Consider the following 19,451-nt stretch of genomic DNA (forward strand, 5'->3'; position numbering starts at 1 on the left):
TCAGTTCAATAATTTAAACCACAGTCTGTTAATCATAGATTGCCACTGTAGGCTTGCACATCTGCAGACTTTCAGCAGAACTAAGGTTAGAAATCCCTTACTGGTTAAACCCAATAGCAAATTGGTTTCATTTGACACAAAGCCACAAGCAGAGAGCAACAAACGGATCTGAAATACTGTAAAGTCCCAAAAGCACACACAAGACAACTGAAAATACATTAAAAAATACATTTTGTTACATATGTGGGGAAATTGCATTTTATTTACTGACGATTAGTCAGTTTAAAGTCAAAGTCAAAGTAGCCTTTATTGTCATTCAGACCTTGCGGTCTGAACAAAATGTTGTTGCCTTGCAGTCCTACATATAGTACAAAATGACAAAAAACACAAATTATCATCCACCACAGTGAGTTCACCAGGCACCTCCTCACTGTGATGGAAGGCAAAAGTCTTAAGTCTTTGTCTCATCCCTTCTTATTCTCCCTCTGCGCCGAGGCGATCCAGGCTTCAGATGTTGTGACCCCGCCGGGCGATGGTAAGTAATGTCAGTCCCGCGGCTGAATCCGAGCTCCGCGAACGGGCCAGTTCAGCTCCGCGGCCCGGGGAGGTCGAAGCTGCCAAAGCTGCGGCTCCCCAGTCCAGCGGACGCAGCTGTTGTTGCGGGAGCTCCGGAGAACAGGTCCGCAACCTGTGACCTGCGAGCTCCCGACACTGGGCCCGCGGTCGGGTCGGGTGGCCGCGGCCGCCGGAACACTGCCCCATCTCCGAGGCCAGGTCGCTGCTGCCCCAGCTCCGAGGTCGGGTGGCCGCTGCCGCTGCCCCAGCTCCAAGGCCGGCTGGCCGCTGCCACTCCCCCAGCTCCGAGGCCGGGTGGCCACTGCCGCTGCCCCAGATACGAGGCCGGGTGGCCGTTGCCACTGCCCCAGCTCCGCTATTAGGCCTCGGCGGAGACGGGGGCGGGGGATACAAGAAAAGTCGCATCCCCCCTGAAGGAAGAGACCAAAAACATGTTTCTCCCCCCACCCACACACATACACAACCTAATAAACCAAAGATTAACTAAAACAGGACAAAAGAACAACAAAAAAAAAAACAGAAAAAAACAGACGGACTGCAGGCGAGCCGCAGCTGCTAAGGCAGCGTCGCCATCTTGTTCGGAGACTGACCAGAATCCAAGGACCAAAAACCAAGGTGCACAGAAACCACTCCGACTCCTGTCGGTTTTTATCAAATTCATTAAAAAAAAAAATCTTTGGTGACATGATTTTTATTAGTGTGGGAGGAATCTGAAAGTTCTCGGAGAAAACCCATGCAGGTCATGGGGAGAACGTACAAAGTCCCTACAGACAAGCACCCGCAGCCAGGATCGAACCCGGTTCTCTTGCGCTAAGGCAGCAACTCTACCGCTGCGCCACCGCGCTGCCCTAAGTTGTAGAATCCTAATGGTCCAATCATGGAGAATGTTGCATAATAATCTTGCAAGCTAAACTCACAAAACACAAAGGTTATGATATACTCTACCTTGTTAATTTCGAAGCATTTCTGAGGTACACTGCCACTCACAACACTCTCCTGGATTTCGGTTAATCTCTTCTGGATGTTCTCCACAATTGTGTCACGCGGCTGATCGGAGAGTATTTGACTGATAACATAACTGCAAAGAAAATGATAAAAGGAAAGTTTAAGCACAGAGAGGCTCATGGTTTTAAAGAGACCAAGCATATCTGAGAGGAACGTTTCTTTAGCCAGTGAAGGATAAGAAATAATCATTGCATCCTGAGGTACCAAAACTGTTTTCACAAAACAAATGTGGAAACCTTCAAACAGCAAATCCTCACAGAGCAATGAGAGAAATTAATAGCTAATCTGCCTTGGGAATTCTGCTTCAGGGAGAAACATTTGTCAAGGCACAAGTATGTTTATGAGAATGATCCCAGGAATGAGTAGGTTAACATCTGATGAGCGTTTGACAGCGCTGGGTCGCTACTCACTGGAGTTTAGAAGGACGAGGGGGAACCTCTGAAACTTATAGAATTGTGAAAGGCCTGGATAGGATGCGGGGAGGATGTTTCCACTAGCGGGAGAGTCTAGAACCAGAGGTCATAGCCTCAGAATAATAGGGCTCCTTTGGGAAGGAGATGAGGAGGAATTTCTTTAAAGGGTGGTGAATCTGTGGAATTCATTGCCACAGAAGGCCCTCAAGGCTGTCTATGGATATTTCTAATGCAGAGATAGACAGATTCTTAATTAGTACAAGTGTTCGGAGGGGTGGTGTGTGTGTGTGTGTGTGTGTGTGTGTGTGTGTGTGTGTGTGTGTGTGTGTGTGTGTGTGTGTGTGTGTGTGTGTGTGTGTGTGTGTGTGTGTGTGTGCGCGCGTCGTCGTGTGTGTGTGTGTGTGTGTGTGTGTGTGTGTGTGTGTGTGTGTGTGTGTGTGTGTGTGTGTGTGTGCGCGTGTGTGTGTGTGTGTCTGTGTGTGCCTGTGTGTGCGTGTGTGTGAACTCTGATTCGGTGATGTCGTCAAATTACGCCAAAACGGTACACGATAGCGCTACAATTTTTCGAATAGTTTACTCAGAATTGTCATGTGGTGGTTTGTTTCAAGTTTCGTTCAGATTGATGTTATATTTCACAAGCTACTCCAATTTTTTAATTAACAAAACACCAATTTGAGAAAAATGTCCTTCCCTTGGCACGGGCACGAACAGCAATGACGTCACAATGGGATTGTACCCCTGCTCACTACAAAGTTGCTATCCCAAGACACGGAGTCCTGCTAGCCCTAGCAAGTGCAATTGCAAGCTACAAAGTTGCAATCCCTTTTTTTATATTCCTGGCAGCAAGGATTTATTTTTTAAGTTTAATGAGGGAGGGTGCATTTTTTTTATATTCCTGGTAGCAAGGATTTTTTAAGAAGCTTAATGAGGGAGGATGAATAAGGGGAAATGAGCCGCCCCTGCGCAGTTGGGGGCTATGGGCGAGTGCTGGAATATTGCGCTGGGGGAAACAGCTTGCGTTGGGGGAACGAGTGGAATATTGCCTTGTCGAACGGGCTGCATTGGGCGACCAGGCCTCCCGTGGGGGCTATGGGTGAGTGGTGGTATATTGCATTGGGGGACCAGGCCTCCCATGTGACATGGACCCAACAGGTCCCACTTCGTCATCCATCCATCCATCTATCTATATTACTAAAATTGACCGCTTTTGGCCCACTGAGCTGCGATTTCCGAGAGAATGCCGCCACCAACGGCCGTCATTTTTGGCCACCTCGCTCAGAGCCCCTCTCCGCCTTCCAGGACCAGAAGATTTTTCCCATCGAGGAAAAATCAGAGATATATTAATGTTTTTAAAAAATTCCCCATTCTCTCAATTTTAGTTGTCGGGTGGCTGCAGTCTGATTATTTGCCTCGCCTTTTTAACGTTTGTTTTCAGAAAATGAATTTTGGTTGTCGGGTGGCTGCAGCCCAATTGTTTCCCTCGCCTTTTTAAAAAGTTTGTTCATAAAATGAATTTTGGTTGTCGGGTAGCTGCAGCCCAATTGTTTGCCTCGCCTTTTTAAAAAGTTTGTGTTCACAAAATGAATTTTAGTTGTCGGGTGGCTGCAGCCCAATTGTTTTTCTTGGCTTGGCTTCTAAAATCGTTGCAGCAGTCGGATGCCAGCCCAAGAATCCATTCAGCCCACAATGTCTATACTAGCCTTCGGCCCGCAACACCCCTACTAGCGCAACAGACAGCCCCCCCACTGGCGAGCAATATTGGAATTGGTGGAGAGGTGGAATATTGCGTTGGTGACCAGCCCTCCAGTGTGATGCTGGGACCCAATGGGTCCCACTTAGTCTAGTATATAACTAAAGCTCTGATCTTGTGCTCTTCCGGTTTGCGTGTTTTTTCCATTTGCACAAAAACGGTACTCTATAGCGCTACGAGAAATCTAGAGCCAGAGAACATGGGTAGGAAAGAACTGCAGATGCTGGTTTAAATCAAAGGTAGTCACAAAATGCTTGAGTAACTCAGCGGGTCTAGGAGCATCTCTGGAGAGAAGGAATGGGTCCTTCCATTCCAGAGAATGTGGGTTAAGATGATGGATGGAAAGATTTAATAGGAACCTGTGGGTCAACTTTGTTTGTTACACAAAGAGTTGCTGAAGGAGGTAGTTCAGGCTGGTACTATCATAACATTTAAAATACATTTGGACAGGTACATGGATAGTATAGGTTTAGAGGGATATGAGCCTCACGCATGCAGGTGGGACTAGTGTAGATGGGGCATGTTGGTCAGCATGGGCAAGTTGGGCTGAAGGGCCTATTTCCACACAGTATGACTTTATGACCTAAGTTAGTATTCAAACTAATTGATTTAGTTTGAGCAAAAACAAATTATGTGAAAAATGCTTTTTAAAAGCACACACAAAAAAAAGAGAGATCACATACATTGGTCACTTACTTTCCAGTTTCCTTTGCGAGATCACACCAGTCTCGTCTAACAATATCCAGCCCTTTCAGCTCCTGCTTTGTGACATGGCGCCCATCTGCAGTTTGCTCAATGACAAGGGCTGCGTATTTCTTCTTTTTCAGCAGCAGCAGCGACTTAAACACACCATCGATATCCAGCTCCAGGAGCTTGTACTGCTTGTTGACTTGGTTCTTGACCTGCAGAAACAACAGTAGATTGGGAAGTTTTTTTTTTAACTGGTCTCATCTCATTACCTATACCTCAACTGAGAGGGGACCCTTGAATGTATACCTCAATAAACTGGGGACCCAGCAGTGGGCCACGAACAAAGAGGTGGACCAGCAGGGGAAGGCTTGGTTCTGCACTGCAAGCAGAAGTGTTCGATGAACTTTATCATGTTTAACAGAAACATGGCAACTCTTGTGTACTGCCCAGGTGAGGTCCGCTGTAAGATTTTACCGGGGTGCATGCAAAAATAAAGTATTTCACTGCACCTAGGTACAAGTGACAATAGAGTATCATAATCATAAGGAATTCATATTTTAGGAACCTGGCTTTGTTTCCTCCAAAGGTGCTACTGACAACAACAACGTCAACCCAAAGAACGAAAATCATCATCAGACCAGGGGACATACTGTTGTCTTTTCAATTCTGTAGGTACAGCCAACTGCGGAGTCAGGCAGGTGAGGGTTTCAATCACTCAATGCAAAGATTGTGTGGTTACAAATTGCATAGATGTGGTAGATGGTCAGAACCGTTTTGCCAGGATGGAAATATCAAGTACTAATGGTCTTAGCTTTGAGGTGAGAGCAGCCAAGTTCAAAGGAGATATGCAGAGCAAGTTTTTTTTCCCACACAGAGGAGTGCCTGGAACATGCTGCCGAGGGTGGTGGTGGAAGCAGAAACAATGGTGGCATTTAACAGACTTCTGGATGGGCATATGGATATGCAGGGAATGGAGGGATATGGATATTGTGTAGGCAGATTAGAGATGGTCTTGGCATCGTGTTCAGCATAGACATTATGGGCTGGTTTATACCAAAGGTAGACACAAAATGCAAGAGTAGCTCAGCGGGTCAGGAAGCATCTATGGATAAAATGGATAGGTGACATTTTGGGTCACCCATCTTCAGACTGATTGTGATGGGGTTGTAAAAATCAGAACAATTTAATTTTTAAGAAAGAACTGTAGATGCTGGAAAAATCGATGGTAGACAAAAATGCTGGAGAAACTCAGCAGGTGAGGCAGCATCTGTGGAGCGAAGGAATAGGTGACGTTTCGGGTTGAGTCCCTTCTTCAGACTCATGTGGGGGTGGGGGGTGGAAGAAAGGAAGAGGCGGAGACAGCGGGCTGTGGGAGAGCTGAGAAGGGGAGAGGAAGGAGGGAGAAAGCAAAGGCTACCTGAAAATGGAGAAGTCAATTGTCATAATGCTGGGGTGTAAACTACCCAAGCAAAATATGAGGTGCTGCTCCTCCAATTTACGGTGGGACTCACTCGGGAGGAGGCCCAGGCCAGAAGGGTCGGATTCGGAATGGGAGGGGGAGCTGAAGTGCTGAGCCACCGGGAGATCAGGTTGATTAATGCGAACTGAGTGGATGTTGGGCGAAGCGATCGCCAAGCCTGTGCTTGGTCGCACCGATGTTGAGCAGTTGCCACATAGAACAGCGGATGCAATAGATGAGGTTGGAGGAGGGGCAGGTGAACCTCTGCCTCACCTGGAAAGGCTGCTTGGGTCCTTGGATGGAGTTGAGGGGGGAGGGAAAGCAACAAGTGTAGCATTTCCTGCGGTTGCAAGGGAAAGTACCAGGGGAGGGGGTGGTTTGGGTGGGTAGGGACAAATTGACCAGGGAGTTACGGAGGGAGCGGTCTCTGCGAAAAGCCGAAAGGGGAGATGGGAAGATATGGCCAGTGGTGTGCTCTGCGGAAAGCCTTCGCTTGGGTAGTTTACACCCCAACGGTATGAACATTGACTTCTCTAATTTCAGGTAGTCATTGCTTTCTCCCTCCTTCCCCTCCCCAGCTCTCCCACAGCCCACTGACTCCGCCACTTCCTTTCTTCTTCCCCCCCAGGCCTCCACCCCCACATCAGTCTGATGAAGGGTCTCGACCCGAAACGTCACCTATTCCTTCGCTCCATAGATGCTGTCTCACTCGCTGAGTTTCTCCAGCATTTTTGTCTACCTAAGAACAATTTAATTCATCACCACAGCCAGATTTGTTAATGCTTCACATCAGCAGGTTTCCGACAGAATCTGTCGACAAATTAAAACTCAAGCTGATCAAATTCAAAGGATGTTAGCGATTTCACCTCCAAAAGATCTGAACAGAATACATGAATGTGAATTCCCAGCTGGTTAGTTTTAGAGAGAAAATGTAATGCAATTTTAATTATTATACTTTTTGTACAATTCTAGTTTCTTTAAATTTCTATCATAAGATCAATGACTACTTGCAGCAAAACAGAATTGTTGGTAAGGGGGCGTGCAGGAGATGGAATTTAAACAAGATTAGCCAATCCATCATCATTATAATCAATTTACACTATGACTTATTGGGCATGGTTAAGGGTATCGATGAACAGTTAAAGGCAGCAATGAACGAGTGAAAAGAGTATAATATGTAGAGTAGCTTTTGCAAAAATATGCTCAAGTAGAAGTCCTCATGGGAAGAAAGATTTCAATTAAAAGCCACCTGGTTGTAACTAAATTGCCTAGATTGATTTTCACAGCTAGTGTCGATTACAAGCAAAGGCAAATTGAAGTTAAATAAATCCTACTTCATTTACATGTAGAATTTACTGAAATTGAAGTGAATGATTCAGAATGTGCCCAAATTCCTCTTTATCTATAAATAAATCTCATACTTGTGACACATGGTACTTTTACAAGTGGCACTGATATCTGATCCGTGCGTCAAATTAGTCACCGCAGCGCCTGAACTCTTCAGTTTTGTAACGTCACCTTGTTTCCGAGTTTGAAGACTTCCTCCAGGTTTGTGCTGTTGGTGTTTATCATGATGGAATCCGTGTCTCCATAAATAACCTCAAGGTTCATCTAAAGCAAAAGAAAATGTTAGCTGTAACAAACAGGGAAACTGTATCTGCGCGGAGACCAAATTTTGGGCTTTCTTCGTTCAAAATAATAATTTTGCAAAACCACAAATAATAAATTAATTTTATATTAGTGAAAATAAAGTCCTGCAAACCTTCTTAGGTGGACTTCAATAGGAGCAGGGCCAAATGGTATTGCAACATTGCCATCGAAAACAGATTAACTGTCCAGTTATGGTTGTCTAGGCTGTATTGCTTGCAAATTAGCTCCAATGTTCATCTCATCAGTGACCGTATACCAAAGGTCATATATCAAGAGTAAATCATATTGCAAGATCCCAAAATGTCATGAATCCAAAGATATCAAAATATGTGCAGACCAACTGGCTGGAGTTTTTGCGGACATTTTCAACCTCTCGTAACTGAGGTTTGAGGTCCCCACCTGCTATAAAAGGGCATCAATAATACCGGTGCCCAAGAAGAGTGAGGTGACGTGCCTCAAGAGCTATCGACCAGTGGCACTAATCTCTGTGGTGATGATGTGCTTTGATAGGTTAGTTATGGTGCACATCAACTCCTACCTCTCCAAGAACCTCGACCTACTACAGTTCGCCGACCATCACAACAGGTCAACGGAGGATGCGATCTCACTGGCTCTCCACTCTGCACTGCACCACTTGGACAATAAAAACACTTGCGTCAGGCTGTTGTTTATAGACAACAGCTCGGCGTTCGCCAACGACACCACATTGTTAGACGAATTACAGATGGTGATGAGCGAGTATAGAAGTGAGATCGACCGATTGACCAAATGGTGCCAGTACAACAACCTGGCTCTCAATATCAGTAAAACCACATAACTGATTGTGGACTTTGGAATAGGAAGTATGAGGACCCACAATCCTGTTTATATCAATGGGACGATGGTGGAGAGAGTCAAATTCCTGGGCGTGCATATTTCCGAAGATCTTTTCTGGACCCGGCACACTGATGCAATTATAAATAAAGCACATCAACGCCATTACTTCCTGAGAAGATTACGGAGATTTGGTATGTCAGAGAGGAATCTTTTGAACTTCTACAGGTGCACAGTAGAGAGCATATATTGACTGGTTACATCATGGCCTGGTTCGGCAACTTGAATGCTCAGCAGCGAAAAGGTTGTGAAGACTGCCCAGTCCATCACCAGCTCTGCCCTCCCCACTATCAAAGGGATTTGCCAGTCGCTGTCTCATAAAGGCAGCCAGCATCATCGAGACCCACACCATCCTGGCCATACACTCATTTCACTCCTGCCATCCGGAAGAAGATACAGGAACCTGAAAACTGTAACCTCCAGGTTCAGGAACTGCTTATTCCCTACAGCCATCAGGCTATTAAACACTACAACCTGGAGGTTACAGTTGAGTGTGAGTGTGAGTGTGCCTGCGGGAGATTTTATATATCTTATTTCACTGGCTAAAGGAGGATGAATAATTACAAACTAGTTTATCAGGGGGCACACAGAGGGGTATATCGCACAAAATACTTAAGAGCACAAGAGTCTTAGCACTGCACAACACAGCGATGGGCCCTTTGGCCCAACTCATTCATGATCACCGTGAATCCCTAATTAAACTAGTCCCATTTTACCCAAATTTAATTTCCTCTAATACTTTCCTATCCAGCACCTGTCCAACTGCCTTTTAAACTATGATCGTGCCCACCTCTGCTCCCTCCTCTGGCAGCATGTTCGATATAACCACCATTCTGTGTGGAAAACCCTGCCCCTCAGATCCCCTTTGAATCTGTCCCTTCATTACTTTCATGTAGTTTTAGACTATATCTGCATCCACCACTAGGTAGAATAACATCCTTCCACCACCACTCGGTCCTCTATGGATAAGCAAGTTCTTAATCCATATGACCAAATCACCGTGGATCCCAAGCATCTTAATCTTTTAGGTCAGACCACCATAAGGGACTTTATCAAAGCCCTTACTAATATCTATGTGATCAACTCCCCTCCCCTCATCTCCTCCAAAAACTCAACTCTCAAACAAGTTAATAAGACATGGCCTGCTGTGGACAAATCTTTACTGACAGTCTGTAATTATCCCATTCTCTTCCAAATGCGAGTAAATCCTACCTGAAGAATTTGATTCCTGATAAATTAATGCGTGACCTCACACTTATCTGGATTAAATTCCATCTCCCATCTAATCTAGGTCCTTCTGAATCCTCTCACAACTTTGAACTATCTATTACTCCATGACTTTTGTGTCATCCTCAAACCTACCAATCAGTCCACCTACATTCTCATCCAAGTAATTTATTTTTATGATACATTGTAGGAAACCTGCAGTACATTACTAATTAAACTTCCAGCCAGAAAATCACTCCTTGACCACACCCTCTTCCTCCTGCCACCAAGCCAATTTTGGATCCAGTTGGATCCCATGTGCCTACCAAACCAGCCTACCATGCATAACTTTGTCAAAGGCTTTGTCCATGTGAACCATCTGCTACCATCATCAGTTTCTTAGTTAACTCCTCAAAAATTCAGATTTGTAAGACAGAATCCTTCAACAAAACCATACTGACTGCTGCAAATTAATCCCCGCCTTTCCATGTGAACATACTTCCTGCCCCTTAGAAGTTTTCCAATAATTTCCCCACACTCAATGGTTGGCTTCACTGGCCTGAAAATTCCTGGCTTAAATTAGTATCTCTTTTTTTCTCGAATCTTCTGGAACATCACCTGTGGTTACCAAAGATGCAAAATTCCTCAATTAGATTCCTAGAAATCTCCTTCTTTACCTCCCACAGAATCCACATTGGGTAAAGTGTGTTTTTCAAACTAGTGAGCTCTCAAATGCTTAAGTGTATTATTATCAGTAGAGCTGGTAACTATTTTACATTTAAACCCATTCTGAAGTAGTCCATTGACATAGCATTGACGTGACACAAATAAATGAATATCTATTTTTAGGATTCATGTACAAATCAGAAAGTTTATAAACTCCTTTCATTTACCTCATTATCCCAAAAGCCTAAATGGAAATATAATTACTTAACCATCTTAAGAAACATTAAATCAAGTAAACTGGGTTAGGGAATTGTTTAATTGACGCACGTGTATATGAGGAATTCATTTTATATAATTATCAAAACAGACTGTGTTTGATATTACAGTCATACCAAGTTCCTACACTGTAGACTACTGGTGAGCTACATGTTGCCCACAAGGATTTGTTAGTCTCTCAGAGTCAACAACCACCTGTCGACTGTTTCCTCAGAGACCATACATGGGTATGGGCAAAAGTTTCAGTCAACAATCACCAATGTGATATGTCAGAGACCACATGTGGGTTGAGCAGAATTTACATTCAGACCTCCACCTCCAGCTGAATGCTCACTTCCATTTCATCACAGGTAAGTCTGTCAATTGCAACCCTCAGCAGAATTAAATTGTACAGCTTCAGATTGTCTATTAGCATTAAGCAAATCCTGTTAGTGAAGATGTAAAGAGTGATGTTGACAGATGAGTTAATAAATAGGGAAGCAGAGCACATTACTGGAAATGGCAAATATGACAGGTCTGTCACGGTTCTGACCTTTCATTGCATAAATTTACATCACCCGTGAGTGAGTTAGAATTACTGTGCTTCCTTTTCTTTACATGGGTCTGCTTCAGAATCTCGACTCCTCCATATCTAATTATAATACTTTCGTTTTAAGACGGGACAAATCCAACATATACGTTCTTCATCAAGCAAATTTATTTCAAGAACCTGTTTAATGCAATTGCAGGTTCATTTTGACTATAAAAAGCTCATGACCTTTAATAACCTACATAGTTATTTGTGAGCTTTGTTCTTATTAGTCATAACAGTGTCATTCCCATAGCAGCTCATCTGGCAACTTCTCTTCCAAGAATTAGAGTGCAGCCATGTAATTGTTCAGAATACACGCTACAAACACAAAATACACATTATGTATTGTTCATTTTATGTATGGATAAAGTTACTTCACATTGATTTTAATAGGGACAATACAAAGCACAAAAGATAATTTAATACCTTCCATCATTTCATGAGCCACCCTCTGCTTTGCCACTAAACATGACACGGATGGCATAAAACCTACTGAAAATGGAGATTATGCACTGTCGTCAACTTATGACCCCAAAAATTCTGCTATTGGAAGAGGAGAGCATAACTGAGCAGGGCATAATTTTTGGTTACTCAAAAAAAAATTAAAACTACTGCAAAATTGCTACTAATGGCACACAAAGGCAAAGTGGTAAACACAGCATTAGCACAAAGCACTCAAAGGAGGAAGCTCCTGAGGGAGAAGTGCTTCTATTCACAAGGTTCACATATGTGAGGAACAACACAATTTATCACACCCAACATATGAAAAACATTTCTTTAATTAACACAAATAACTTATTCCTGATTAAACTCTTGAATATGAATGAGGTTTGCCGCTGTGAACAAGCAGTTCTTGAAGTCGGCTGCTGATGCCTTTGCAACTTAGCACCATTTTATACACCAATATGGCTGGGGATAAATTACCTTCTGGACCATCTCCTTCGTGTGTACGAGAATCTGAAACAAAATAAAAATTGCAGGTAAACAGCCACTCGCAGTCAGCTACATGTTTATTCAGTTTTAAGAGGCTTTTTGATAGGCACGTTGATATGCAGTGAATAGAGGGATATGGATCATGTGCAGGCAGATGAGAGTTGGTGGCGGCATCATGATCGACACAGGCATTGTGGGCCGAAGGGCCTGTTCCTTTGCTGTACTGTTCTATATTCTAAATACAAAGAAGGGTACAAGAACACAAGATGTAGATGCAGGGATAAGGCCATTGATCATTTGAGTCTGTGCAGTTAATCAATAGCTTGTAGAATGTTTTTATTAGGCCTTGTCCACTGAGTTAGACGTCTCCATTCACAGTCCATTGGTGTTGGAAAAACGCATCTGTCTCAGACTTAAACATACCCAATGCCAAAGTATGTCTCAAATCTTGAGGTACAGATTTCCAAAGATTTACAGGTCTTTGCATGAAGAATTTCCTCCCCAACTCAATCCTAAATGGCCAAACCCTTAGCTTGAGGCTGTGCTCCCCAGTTCCTGACTCCCAGAGAAGAAACACGCTGACACTTCTACTCTCTCAATTTTGTCTCTTTTGTCCAAACTCAAGCGAATAAAGAGACTTGCATTCACCATTATTCTTCAAAGGCAACTCATCTCAACGCACAATTATGTACAATATTGGCGACAATCTTAAGTTGGGGGTGAGAAGTTTGGCTTAAAGGTGGCATCTGAATGCATTGGAATTTATGTTAGATCATGTGTGCTTAGCTTTTGCACTGGGAATTTAACTATTTTAATGAAAGCAATTTCACTATTTCACATTTCCAATTAAATGAATGTTACCAATTTGATTAAATGAATTCTACCAATTTGTACATATTACATTTTTATATTAGATATATCATCATGTTCTGCAATGAAAAGAACTTACTCGATTTGATTAATCACCTTTATAAATGAAGACAATTCTTAGCATCACAAATCCCTTTGGAATGGACAATACCACGATGGAACAACCAATTACCATCTTGCATTCCAATGTCATCAATAAGTCATACCAATTTTTTTTTTTTTTAATTGACTTTGCCACTGCATATTCCAACGCTGACAAAAGGTTTTCAACTTGAAATAATAACTCTGTTTCTCTTTCCACAGATCTGCCTGACCTGCTGAGTGTTGCCAATATTTTCTGTTTATAGTTTAGATTTTCAGCATCTGCAGCTTTTTAAAGATAATTTTCAAAACAAAACTGTCAAAACAAGCATCGAAGATGTTTGGCTTAGAAGGGAAATGTCTTAACACCAGGTAATATGGAGCAGGAAGATTCCCAATTTAATTTGGTCTGCAATGATATTGATTAGGAAAATGATGGGGCAGGACATGAAATCATGTCAAAAGTTAGAGACATTCAAGAAATAAATCCAATTTTGATCAGCAATGATAATTACCTGAAAGTGTCTTATTTTTAATATCCTTTTCTTTAACTATGAAACTCTGAGTGAGTGTGTGTGTGTGTGTGTGTGTGTGTGTGTGTGTGTGTGTGTGTGTGTGTGTGTGTGTGTGTGTGTGTGTTTTTTGCTCGTGTGCGATCACATTTTCTCGAAAAAATAATGCTCTTAGGGTAAAATCTTTACATATTCCGGTAGAGATTTATCCCGTGAAGTCAAATATCGCCTATCTGAAAAATTCATGCATTATTTCTCGAGTTATTAATCAAAATGTTCAAAAATCTGAAGAGACTTGGAAAAAAATAATTGCTTTTTCCCTGTGCTTACAGCTGTGACATCAGTGGGATTGTAGCCCTGCTCGCAACATTGTTGCTATCCAAGTACACCGAGTACTGCTAGCCCTAGCAAGTGCAAATGCATTTTATTTTAAAATTTAAATGAGGGAGGGTGCATAAGGCAAAATGAGCAGCCACTGCGCAGTTGTCGGCTAGGGACGAGTGGTGGAATATTGCATTGGGGAACGGTCTGCGTTGGGGGACAAGGCCTCCCGTTGGGGCTATGGGTGTGGAATATTGCATTGGGAATAGGTTGCGTTGGGGGACCAGGCCTCACGTGTGACAGGGATCAATGGGTCTCACTTGGTCTAGTATATTTTAAAACTGGCCTGCTTTGAAATGGTGGGGCTGGGAAAGCATTGCTTAATGGGGGCAAAAGGGAAAAAATAAACTCATAATTGAACAATGCTAGAAAGAACATTCAGCTATAGTAATACAGGTGCACAACCTTTTATCCGAAAGCCTTTGGACCAGACACTTCTCGGATTTCGGAATTTATCGGATTTCGGAATGGAAGATTTTTAGCGTAGATTAGGTAGGTAGCACGGGCGGCTTGAAAAGTCTGGAGCGGCTGCCTCCTCCCCGGAGACCGGGGAATCATTGTAAATCATTGCTTAAATGTTAGTCAGTTAGTTTGGAGGGATTTTATGTGGTGGGGGGATGAAGGGCAAAAACTTTAATTCTTAGTCCCCTACCTGGTCGGAGAGGCGGGGAGCGGGCAATGCCTTACATCGCGGAGCTGGGCGCGGGCGGCGCCGGTTGTAGCTCCGACCCCGGCAACTCTACCCCTGGCTGCGCGGTGCTCCAAATCCAGCGCCGCTCGCGACCGGACGCCCGCAGCCCCAGCTCCGCGATGTTGGGAGTCGGCGGCCACAGCGCTCCAGAGCTTACCGCACGGCGACCCGGTAAGGCATTGCCCGCACCCTGCTGGCATCCCAGCGCTGTGGCCGCCGACTCTCAACATCGTGGAGCTGGGGCTGCGGGCGGGCGGCGCTGGATTTGGAGCGCCACGCAGCCAGGGGTAGAGTTGGGAGGATCGGTGCTCCAACCGGCGCCGCCCGCGGCCGAACGCCCGCAGCCCCAGCTCCGCGATGTTGGGAGTCGGTGGCCACAGCGCTCCGGAGCTTACTGCACGGCGACCCGGTAAGGCATTGCCCGCTCCCTGCCTCTCCGATCAGGTAGGGTACTAAGAATTAAAGTTTCCCCCTTCACCCCCCCCCCCCCCCCCCCCTTTCACATAAAAGCCCTCCAAACTAACTGACTAACATTTAAGCAATGATTTACAGATGTTTAAGTGTCTCCCCGGTCTCCGGGGAGGAAGCAGCCGCTACAGTAGTACAGACCTGGGTTGACCGTGGGTCGTTTCGGGTCAAGTTTGACGCCAAACGCGAGCTTTGCTGTGCAGACGACATCCTGGAAAAAATGTCCGGTTTTCGGAGCTTTTCGGATTCCGGAACCGGATAAAAGGTTGTGCACCTGTAACGGGAAGACCACTGGGCAGTCTGAAGAAGGGCCCTGCCCCAAAACATCAACTATCCACGTTCTCCAGAGATGCTGCCTGACCCTCTGAGTAATGACAGCACTTTATGTCCTTTTTGTAAACCAGCATCTGCAGTTCCTTGTTTCTACTAGCTCTGTACAATGTCTTTACTACATTCAAAGAATCAAGGAACATAGTAAAGGCATGGAAATTGCCAAATGTCATTAAAGGGGACAAGGAGATTAATTCACAAGAAATTAAAATCACCCTTTGTTCGCAAGATTTAAAAGAAAAACCCCAATTTGCATCCACCCAATCATACTCAAGACCTCTCGTTCTTTCACCTAGGTTTAAATGGTATGATCAAGCATCCTGAGCCTCGACTTCCTAATTTACAGCTCAGAAATAAAATCTTGCTCTCGTAGTCTATTTTAAAAATCAAAAACCAATGAGCAGAGTAACCTCAAAGTCATGATCAGTCTTGGCAGTGGTGAGTGTGGGAGCACAGTGTATGCCCCATCTTCCTACCGAAAAGGAGGTGAACATCAACAACAGAGCCCATTTATGGAGGATGGAGGAATGGACAGTGATGGAAATTACTTGAAAACGTTTTTTAATATGTATTTGAAAATTGGCCCGCTTCAAGTTACATCATTAAGGCAATTTGGAAAGTGTGTTTGTGTTGAGTTGCTCTTCATGGAAAGGCTCAAAACACCAAACTACCCATAATAGTCACCTCAATGGTCATGTTATACTAGGCACATTTCAAACCCATACAAACAGGCATGAAAAAAAATTACATTTTTATGAGAAATTGTCATAAAAGTCAATATGTTGAAAATACTTCATAAGGTCATGTGATAGTAGATTAGACTATATGGACCATCAAGTCTACTCCACCATTCAATCATGGCTGATCTATCTCTCCCTCCTAACTCCATTCTCCCCATAACCTCTGACACCCATACTAATCAAGAATCTACTTATCTCAGCCTTAAAAATATCCACTGACTTGGCCTCCACAGCTTCTGTGGCAAAGAATTCCACAGATTCACCACCCTCTGACTAAAGAAATGTCTCCTCATCTCCTTCCTAAAAGAGCATCCTTTAATTCTGAGGCTATGGTCTCTCGTCCTCGACCCTCCCACTAGCGGAAACATCCTCTCCACATCACTTTATCCAAGCCTTTCATTATTCTGTATGTTTCAATGAAGTCCCCCATCATTCTTCTAAGCTCCAGCGAGTACAGGCAGTGCCGACAAATGCTCATCATAGGTTAACCTACTAATTCCTGGGATCATTCTTGTAAACCTCCTCTGGGCCCTCTCCAGAGCCTGCACATCCTTCCTCAGATATGGTGCCCAAAATTTGGCACAATATTCCAAATGTGGCCTTACCGGCACCTTATTGAGGTCAAACAAACTGCATACCCAATGAATGGCACTGATACAAAAATCAGTACCAATAGAATTTGGTTTTTAATAGAGAAACCGTGTCACATAATGTAGAAAGAAGGAACTGCGGTTGTGGTTTACAAACAAAAACACAAAATGCTGGAGTAACTCGGCAGGTCAGGCAATATTTCTGGAGAACATGGATAGGTACCATTTTGTGTCGGGACTGTGATTATGGAGGGGGGAGCTAGACGGGAGGAGTGGCAGGACAAAGCCTGGCAGGACATAGGTGGATACAGGTGAGGCTTCTTTTTAATAGGCAGATGGCTGGAAAAAGACCGGAGCCACACAATGATTGGACTGTGAATATTAACCAATACAAGGCATATGTTGTGATCAGAAAATATTTGGCAGCCCATTAATGTAGCAAAGGGACAAACAAGTCACTTTTAATGTCAAGAGTGAATAAATATAATAGCAATTCTAATTTAATTCTCATTAATTGAAGAGCCCATGGTGCTGAGTTTAAACACCTGCAAATTTCTCTCCGACAATTTAACTCTTTGCTTAGTTTAACTCGCAATTTCACAATCGTAAAACAGACGAGATCTTTTTTTTTTTAAACACCCTAGATCTGTGAAGTACTACTGCACTAGAAACAATATTTCACTCTCATGTCAAACACATCAGTGAAGAGTTTAATAGGCAAATCTATGCTGTAATTCAACACTTATTACAAAATGCCAAAGTCATTTCCCTTCAGACTAATTGGCTGAGATGTAAGCATTATTGGACTACAACTGCTTAAAAGCAATAATGAACTCCTCAATCCAAGTGTTGGCTGATTAGAAAAGCCATAAATTAAGAATCTTTTCTAAATAGATAATGCGGTTCGAGTGGAACTTGGGGAATTCCCAATATTTTTCCATGTAAAGTTTAAACCTGTGTTTTATATTACAGTAATTTCATTGTGAGCAATACTTTCCTTATTTTATACTGAGATCTGAGCCGCATTCCATACATATTGTGAAAAATTCACCCTCTCCTGTTGCAATTAAAATACTTAGATTAATTTACGAATAAAAGCCAAAACCCAGTAAAGTCCAACACACCATCTCTACTGTCCATGTAATACACATATTGATACCATTACCCCTGGCTCAACACTTTCCAACCAGGGGAAGCACCATCTCTGTTCCTATTGTGACAAGGTACCAATTTTTAAAATCCAAATCTAAATTGGATACAGGTGTGGATACAAACTCCATACAGACAGCACCGATAATCCAGATGGAACCTGGGTCTTTGGTGCTGTGATGCAACAGCTCCACGGCTGGGTGTGGGAAGAGAGTTGTTTGCCACTGCATAACCAACTTCTGACCTGCTCTTGTGGCTGGCTGTGCTGCCGTCCTGGATGATGGCCGCCTCTCCAAGACGTCAATGGTGCGGCCCCCATCAAGGTAACGCCATTGAATGTCAAATCTGGACAGTTAGACTCAATCATTCTTGGAGATAGTCAATGCCTGGTCCTTCTGCGATGTGAATGTTAGTTTAGTTCAGAGACACAGCACGGAAACAGGCCCTTCGGCCCACCAGGTCCTCGCCGACCAGCGATCCCTGCTCATTAACACTATCGCACTTGGGACAATTTTTACCTTTGCCAAGCCAATGAACCTGCAAGTCTTTGGAGTGTGGGAGAAAACCGAAGATCTCTGAGAAAACTCACGCAGGTCACGGGGAGAACGTACAAACTCCGTACAGACAGCACACGCAGTCGGGATCAAACCCGGGTCTCCGGCGCTGCATTCGCTGAAAGGCAGCAACTCTACCGCTGTGCCACCGTGACCGCCGTTACTTGCAAACGTTACTTGCTATTTATCAGCACGTTCCTGAAAGTTGTCGGGTCATGCTGTAGGCAGGTGGGGGCTGTTTTTGATGATTTGAGAATAGGATTGAATATTGTGCATTCATCAACCAAGCACTCTCTCTATTGACCTTCTGGTGAAAGTTCAGTCATGGGTGAGAGTACCAAAAGATGATTGGGTAGAGAACTCATGCAAAACACATGCAGCTCTGAGAACATACCACCTTCCTTTACACAAGGCACAACTCAGACCAGAGAGAATTGCCTTTGGTACTAATGAATTTCAGTTTTACCAGCGTTCCTTCATGCTATGCTTGGTCAAATTCTGCCTTGATATCATGGGTGATGATTCTTACCCTGACCTTTGGAATTAAACTCCATGGTCCACATTTACATCAGGATGTGGTGAAGTCTGGAACCAAGCGATTCGGGTAAAACCCAGGCTGAGCATCAGTGAGCAGAACATTGATGAGTAAGTACGGCTTGACAGCACTGTTGACAACTGCTTCCGTCATGTTGCTGCTGATTAAAAGTAGAATGATTGGGCAGTAATTAACTGGATTGGATTTGTCCTGCTTCTTGTGAACAGTATGTAGCCCAGTAATTTTCCACTTCAGGTAGCTGAAACTACACTGGAGCAGCTCAGCCAAGGGCACAGCTGGTTCTGGAGTGCTGGACTGCAGTGCTTCAGCTGGGATGCTGTCTGGTCCCAGAGCTAGTGTCTCTTGACATCATACCATTTTAATTCAAATTTGCTCCTGGGATGGGTTGGATCTCAAGAGGAAGCCAAGATGGATCATCCCAAGGCATTTCTAAATTGTGAAGTTGTGCTTATTTTCATCCT

The 19,451-nt window shown here is 43.8% G+C and overlaps 1 protein-coding gene across 1 annotated transcript in view; it reads right to left on the reverse strand.

The window, feature by feature from the left end:
- pola1 (polymerase (DNA directed), alpha 1) overlaps positions 1 to 19,451 on the reverse strand; it is a gene marked incomplete at its 5' end in the record, with an annotated part of 231,094 nt that overhangs the window by 108,944 nt on the left and 102,699 nt on the right. Inside the window, 4 exon segments of the mRNA XM_055645304.1 lie at positions 1,522 to 1,654; positions 4,441 to 4,646; positions 7,412 to 7,504; positions 12,060 to 12,092. Coding sequence (XP_055501279.1) covers positions 1,522 to 1,654; positions 4,441 to 4,646; positions 7,412 to 7,504; positions 12,060 to 12,092 — 465 coding nt within the window.

This window comes from Leucoraja erinacea, chromosome 13 (assembly GCF_028641065.1).
Source record: "Leucoraja erinacea ecotype New England chromosome 13, Leri_hhj_1, whole genome shotgun sequence".
Classification (NCBI taxonomy): domain Eukaryota; kingdom Metazoa; phylum Chordata; class Chondrichthyes; order Rajiformes; family Rajidae; genus Leucoraja; species Leucoraja erinaceus.